Source organism: Calonectris borealis, chromosome 5, assembly GCF_964195595.1.
Source record: "Calonectris borealis chromosome 5, bCalBor7.hap1.2, whole genome shotgun sequence".
In the NCBI taxonomy this organism is placed as follows: Eukaryota; Metazoa; Chordata; class Aves; order Procellariiformes; family Procellariidae; genus Calonectris; species Calonectris borealis.
In genome coordinates this window covers 13232635-13240109 of record NC_134316.1, presented here as the reverse complement: position 1 = coordinate 13240109, position 7475 = coordinate 13232635, and the positions used below count along the sequence as shown (strand labels likewise).

Genomic DNA, 7475 nt, shown 5'->3' with positions numbered 1-7475 from the left:
GGGAGCCCCGGGCCCGGTCCCGCCGGCCGCCGCCGCTCGGGAGCGTGACAGAGGGGTGAGGGGCGGGAAGCCGCCGCGAGCCCCGCCTACGAGGTGACGCTCCGGGAGCCGCGGCTCACGTGACGCGGACAGCCAATGGGGAGGCAGCGGCCCGCTCACCGCGGGCGGGGGGCGGAGGAGGAAGGGGGTGGGGGGAGGGCTGAGGCTGCTGCCGTCGCCGAGGACGGGGGGAGCGGCAGCGCGGGGCGGGCGCAGCGCGGAGCGGGGCCGCCGGGGGTTGCGCCTCTCCGGCCGCGGCGCGTGGGGCGGCCATGCCGAATAAAAACAAGAAGGAGAAAGTGAGTCGGTGGGGTTGTGGGCGGGCCCGGGTCCCGCGGGGAGGCTGTGGGGCGCAGGCCCCGGGGGGGGGAGGAGGGGCCTGGGGCAGAGCGCGGCGGGGGCTGGGGGGCGGCCAGCGGCGAGCGGGGCCCGGCGCCGAGGGGGCCGGTGGGGCGCTCCCTGCCGCTGGGGAGAGCCGGGTGAGGGGCAGCCCCCTCCCCTCACCGCTGTATGCCGGCCCCCTGCTTTCCCCCGGGTGCTGGGGAGGGGGCAGCTCCCCGTGGGGCCTAGTCCGGGGGATGCTGGGGCGGCTGGGCCGGGGGTGGGGGGGGTCCTGGTATCGTCTCGACGGGCCCCGGGGGTCCGCCCCGCCGAGGCAGGGACGCGGAGCCCGCGGCGGGCGGGAGCGGAGTTGGGGGCAGCCGGAGGGAGGGAGTCGGTGGAGGGAGGCCGTGGTTTTGGCGTGCGGGGGAGTGCTGGAGGGAGGGGATGGGAAACGTGCCCTCAGCCGTGCCTGGCGGAAGGGCGAGCTGGGAGGGGGTGCCTCGTACTTCGGGGCTGGCCCGGGTGTGTTGGGGCGGGGGGGAAGGGGAGTTCTTCATGGCGGCACGGCAGGGCTGGGGTGTCTGTCCCCACTGCTTGCCCCGTCTCCGTCCCGCGAAGTTTCACTGCTGCGTGGCTCTGGCTGCAGTTGAAGTTGCGCTTGGGTGATCATCATAAGCACTCAAGGAGCACTAATCGCCACTCGAAATCTTTTCACCCTCTTTTCCTGACGATGGGAGAGGATCTAGCTTCGGCCCCACTTTGCCTCAGTTTCCCCCGGTGCTCCCAGGAGTGATTTGTCTGGCAGCCACGAAAGGAGCTTGGAAAAGCAATGTTCGCAGAAAACTTCTAAAGCCAACAGAAAGTTAATTGGATTGCACTTTGTTTTATGTGATAGGTAATTAGCCATATGAGTGGAAGTCAGAAACAGTGAAGTATACGGTCTGCCTCGTTCAGCTGCTATCCCTCTAGACCTTTTCTGTTTGGTTGAATTCTGCTTGTCTTTTAGTTTTTCAACATCGTTTAAAATTAGATGTAGGGAGGTTGGGTGCTGTGGTTTGTGGGGGTTTGTTTGTTTTAACTTTTTCCCAAAATCCTTTCCGCCTTTGATATTAAAAACATTCAAACTTTTCTTTACTTTTCTGAGAATAACAAATCTCAAAAATATGCTATGGGTGAAGGATACAAGTTAAGTACAATGCTGGGAGGAAGAAATCTGAGTTGTGGGCCTACTTCTAATACTAGACTTTCTAGCCCCTAGAACAGACAAAATAACGAAGTGTTAAATGTTTACTGCACTGATGTTGGTTTCAAAGCTAAACTAAATATAAATATTCCTGAAGCTAAAAACCAAAGATAGTAAGGGTAATTTCTTAGACATGGTTCAAATCACTTGCATTCTTTGTCCCTGTGTGTTTACCTATATGAAGGCTTATCTTTATATACTTTATGGGTGAATTTTGAGGCAGAAATAAAATTCAGAAACCTTTCTGCAGATGAAAAATGTTTAAAGCAGCTTTTTCTTGACTTGAAAAATCTATCTAGATCCCCTTTTCAAAGTAACTGAGGCTGCAAACTTTTTTTTTCTTAAAGGAACCTGCAAAATCAGCCAAGAGTGGAAAAAGTGTCAAAGATGGACAAGATAACCAAGAACATGAGGTAAATGTTACTAAAATATGTAGGTTTTTTTCCAGGCAGATTTGCCATGACTTTTGAAGAGTGTTTCCAGTTTTTCTAGATTGTTATAATTTTGGCATGACAGGTGGTTGTGGAACTACAACCCTGGCATTTGACAAAAAGTGTTTTTAAGACTTAAGAGAAGATGCTTTTGAGGAAGTTAATTTTATTTAGAGTAAATAAATACTTACTTGCTTGCTACAATCTTAAATATTCATCTGTTTCCTTTTTGGTTATGAGGCGTACATCTGTCTTACTTTCTAGTCTTGCTGTGAGGTTTTGGACTTCTAGTTGCTCATTGCAGTTTTTATCGTTCTCTGTAATTCCCAGAGCTCTCTTCTCTGAAACTGTTGATGTTGGCTTGTCAGTTAAGTGTCAATAGTCTGTTATATTGTCAGGAGGCCTTAGGCTTCATCAAAGCTGCCAGTTGTTTTGTTGTGGGATTTCTTTTTATAGGTGTACAATGGAGTGTTCCATTTTTGACTGATTGTTCTGTTGTTGATTTTTTTTTTTCCTCCTGCATTGCTCTCTGTTTTGCCCACCAGCAAGGTGCAGTGACTTGGAAGGGGTCAGTTAAATCATTATTCACTCCCTTTCCCACATTAATCCAGAAAATCAGAATTAATAAATTTGCTTCATTTGGAAATCCACTGTTTAGGTGGATTCTGAAATTTCTTTTAAAATGTTCATACCTTCCTGAATGTAAAATGCTACACTGAAAAGCTTATGTATTTCAGCCTCTAAACTACATGTCTTAATACTGAAAGATAATGTTTGAGAACAAAATACTTATCCAGCTTTATCATTTTTCCCTCCCTGAAATGACTGTTGGGGGTAGGTGGGTGGGAATATTTAGTATGCTCTTTCTGATGCACCTCAATGAGTGTTCATATGTTTGTTGTGTAGAAAGATGCATGCTACTGTCAAATTAATAAGATCTGTAAACTTAAGTATTTTGGCAAATTCAGATAAGAGAGTGATTGAGTTTTGGTGGAGGGAACCTAATTAGGAGGAATCTTGGCTACTAGGAAAGCTCTTAGAATGAGATAAGAAATGTATCAGTGTAGATGTTTATAATGGTGTAAATAGATGTACTTCATTGTGATATGTTCTGTCTTTACAGTATATTGCTATTACATTGAAGAGTATTACTTCTTGGCTGTAATTTTAGTTCCTGTGCAATTGTAAGGCTTGTCATTATCAGAATCTTTGCTGTACATTTGCTGACTGCTTCTGAATGACAAGCTGCTGAGACAAAAACTGATTTTCTTATTCCTTCTTCGTACTTCAGGATAGAGTGTAAAGCTCCCATAGTTAGTGGAGAGCTTTAAATGTTAACTGAAAATGTATATGCAGTTTTCTTGGTAATTTCTTTCTGTGTTTGCAGATCTAGCTGGTTTTTTAACTTAAATGTGAGAGAGATGAATCTCAATAGCAGGATATGTTATAGTGTCTGTGCATTTTTCTTTCAGCTGTCTTTCCAGGTAGAATTCCCAATGAAAAGTACAGTTTACTTATGTTATCTATGATACTTAATTATATGTGAGTAGGGGCAGAATGGGGAAAGGGACTGGGAACATGACTGGCACATATACTGGGATTGCCATTCCCAGTGGGCATTATTTAGTCTCCATACAATTTTGAACACCTCAGTGCTTGACTCATTAACTTAATTAATAGAATAATTGCACACAAATAGTAACGTAGACTTTGCATTCTAATGTGGTTGGCTGTAATCATGATGTATGTTAGCTGGTGCTTATATGAGCAGAAAGGAGGCTATTTGTTAATGTAGTGAAGATTAGTAAATATAGAAGTATTCAGGAACACACTGTTAATACATTTTTAGAGTTTGTTTGGTTTTTTTCTTTAAAGAACGTTGTCTTCAGTTTCCTTGTACATGTGTTTTAACATGGGTTTTTAAAATCCTCTTCTAGACTATGAGTAGGTTTGAAAATATGCTAGTTCGTTTCTTTTCTTTTTTTTCCTCAAAATGCATTTAATGCATATGCATTTAATGCAAATGTCAGATTGTAAAGACTAGAAACTGTCTGCTATTCAACGAACAGGGACAACACAAGCAGCAGCATCCCACAAATACTTTATTTATAGACACTTTTATAGCACTTGACTAAATTCATGATGCCTTGGATTTCTATAGATAAAAAAGAACAACAGATCTTAATATTTACAAAAATGAACAAGTGCTTTTCCTGTCTTGCAGTCAGGGAAACGAGATTTCAGTTGAGTGAAGCTGTACAGCAAGTTTGAAAAGGCATTGAAATGATTCCTGGTATGCCAGGTCAGGATGCCCATGCTAAAAGGGGGTGAAAGTGACTTAAGCTGATGCTTGTCTCTGAAAATTCCAGCAATAGCCCATAAGCATGTAGTACTTGCAGAAGTACTAAATAGTATCTGCAGCACACAGGTGACTACTGAAGTCCTCTTCATTTAAATCTCAAAGAATCCCATTGTAGTTGTGTTTGAAAGCAAGGTCCATCCTGCTTAGTTTCCTGTCTCCAGCATTCCCACCAAGCAGATGTTCAGGGGAAAGAATACAAGATGATTCTTCTTGCGTTACCTGTGCCTTGGTTACTTGATCTAATTCCAAAAGAGCCATCTACATAAGGAGAGAGGTCCATGTTGCTTCATATTTGCTGTGGTCGGTAGCTGATACTCGAGAAGAGAGATTCAGAAACAGAGTAGATACATGGTTTTCCATCTTGGTATGCTTTTCTTTAAGCCACTGTGTGGCTTAGAAGGTTGCTTAGCTGAGGTGTTGTGTAAAATTGTTTTCATATTATTAATGATTTAATTGACTTTTTGTATTGCCATCTGTAGATTCCCCCCCCCAAAAAAATGCTTAATCTCCCCTAGCTGGGAGGACTTCCATTACTTTGATTGTTCTTCTCCATTTCCATGTTCTCTTCTCCTTTTTGTGAGGGAGGTATCAGAAATGCACAATATGTATGAGGTGAGGCACCTTGTTGTCTGTACCCTAATGCAATTATTCCAGTTGCCAGTTGCACATATTGTTCACTTTTTGAACACTTAAGAAAAGAGCTAATATGATTAAGCTCCCATGTAACTTTAGTTTGTAACCTGTTAGTAAACATTAATGACTTAGACTAAATTGTTGCCAGAAAAATTGAATCTATTCCTTGAAGTATAACCTCTTACTTCAGTAATTAGTCCAGGACATTAGTGTCTTCAGGTTGTGACCAAAGGCATAATCTGTTGTGTATTGTTTTTCTTCTGTGTGGGAATAGTGTCTCTACTCTGGTAAAATACTTGGGGGTGCCCAAAATCTATACTCAGAACACAAACAAATAACAAAATAAAAAATGCCTGGGTGTGGGGCTTGGCTATGCCAGCACTTAGTAACTTGTGGACATATTCCCTGTGCCTTTGCAGAAGTTACTTGCCCCATGGATAAGCTTTGTTGTAGAGTTCTGTTCTGTCATAGGGGTTTGGAGGTCTCCTTTTGAGTTAAGGCAGTAGTAACTTACGGTCAGTCTAATTTCTTTAGAAAGAGGTGGCTTGGTAGGATTGTTGAGAAACGTTACCTTTTTCTATCTCTAGCAAAAAACCTAACACTTTTAAAAATTGAAGTGTTTCTTACAGTACTGAAACAGTAGTTTTCAAATACAACCACAGGGGAAGGAAGTTAAAATTTTAACAGATGCTTATTTCTGTCTGTTTTGCCTGTGGGAATGTATGTGCTAAAACTTGCACTTTTCACCAATCGCTGCAGTGGTCTAGGAGCACTTGGACAATTCACTCCTGTGGTTCACCTGGGGGATGGAAGGGTCAGAAGTAGCTGGTAACCTTTCGTCCAAAGCGGTAGTAGGTGACTGGGAGTGATAGCATCTTCTAGGTCTAGCTGGTCTGGTTTAAGAAGACATGAAACTTGTAAATTTAAAATTGTATTCATTTTGAATCTACGTGCTGAGTAGTCTGTAGAAGGGAGAGACTACTTTTGTTGTTTTGTTACTTTTATTGTATTGGCTTGGTGACTTTCAACAAATGAGAACAGAAATCATAACTCTTTCTTCAAGTTCTTCTGCCATGCAGAACAGCAAACGGAAGACGAATGTGGTTTGAGGAGTGTGTGTGTGTTTGTGTGTATTATCTCATTGTTTCCATGTGCTGCCCTGGTTGGTTCTTTCTACTTTAAAGGTGTTTTTATTTAATACAGACAAAAATGTAATAAAATACAAACTGCATTGGCCAGTTTTCTTGTCATACAAGAAATTGCTTGATTTACTGACAGCATGTGTTGCTAATGTTGGACTATAATCACTGCTGAAACCAATTTAAAAAAAAAAAATTAAAAAAGCTTTGTTAAGTATTGTTCCATGCTTCTCTCCTGCCACTGTCTTCCAGCCATCACTTTTCAGTAGGTTTACTGAACACTGGTCATAGCTTTCAGTGCAGCAATTTTGTCAGGCTTTGTTTTCAGAGGTTTTTTCTTCCCTGCTTTGTGAAGCCTTTTTTAATTTAAAAGTTAATTTCTTAAGCTGTTCAACATAGTGGTAATATTTTTCAGGAATGGTAACGAAATCACAGAAATCTCTCTTTAGTAGGCCTTCTTTAAAATACTTCAGCAAAAGTAAGGATTTTCATCTCTCTGCAAGAACCTTGAGAGGTGGCTATCCAGTTTCCTGTGATCACTTTTCCTATATTAGCCAGCACACAGTGGGGAAAGACTATTAATATTCTCATTACTACTTTTACTGATTCCTGATTACATGTGCACATATGATTGCCACTTTCCTGAAAAATAATAATTAATAATGGATGGTGAGAAGAAGTGGCGTTGATGATTTCGTGTGGGTTTCTTAGCAGAGACCATATGTAGAAGTATCCTAATGTTAAAATGAAAACTAGGAATAGACAAAAGCAATAAATCTAGTATTTTTTGTGTTAACAGGTTCCTGTGATCAGTAGCAGCAAGTTATTTAGAAAGTTGACTCCATATTTTCTATATACTGTTGCTTATTTTTCTCATGTTTCCTGTTTGTGATCTTCATTGCAGTGCTATTTAAGGTGCTGTACCAGTTATTAGTAACCCTGAGAAGCAAACGTACCTGATACCTTGAAGACGGCGTATGGAGACTTTATACAGTGTCTAGCTTGTGACTAGATTTTTCTACTTCAGAATTTTTAAAGTCATACTTGAAAGTCTTAGCACAGTTAAGTATTTATTAGGCAACTCATTAGGGACTACAGTAGAGGAGCTTGAGGTTTGGGGAGAGGGGAGAATACCTTTTCAAAAGTTCTGGGTGCCGCCCCCCCACCCGCCTTGTTCACAGGTATTAGGACTAGGACTGCTCCTAAATAATTTCTGGAAATACCTTCTTGCCATGGTATTTTCTTTCAATCAGCTGAGATTATTGTGTTTTAATTGTTTAGTATCCTAATTTGTACCTGCATGT

General features: G+C 42.4%; 1 protein-coding gene across 5 annotated transcripts in view; it reads left to right on the top strand.

Moving 5' to 3' along the window:
- Positions 1-205: 205 nt before the first annotated feature.
- Positions 206-7475, top strand: part of PPP2R5C (protein phosphatase 2 regulatory subunit B'gamma) — an 83963-nt gene continuing 76693 nt past the window's right edge. For 2 of the 5 annotated variants that reach the window (XM_075151078.1, XM_075151075.1), the window contains exons 1-2: positions 208-338; positions 1954-2019. In XM_075151078.1, coding sequence (XP_075007179.1) covers positions 312-338; positions 1954-2019 — 93 coding nt within the window. In that variant the 5' untranslated portion in view covers positions 208-311. Of the gene's footprint in view, positions 339-1953; positions 2030-7475 lie in introns of those variants that run through there. The other 3 variants (XM_075151077.1, XM_075151082.1, XM_075151079.1) reach the window with 3 other exon arrangements.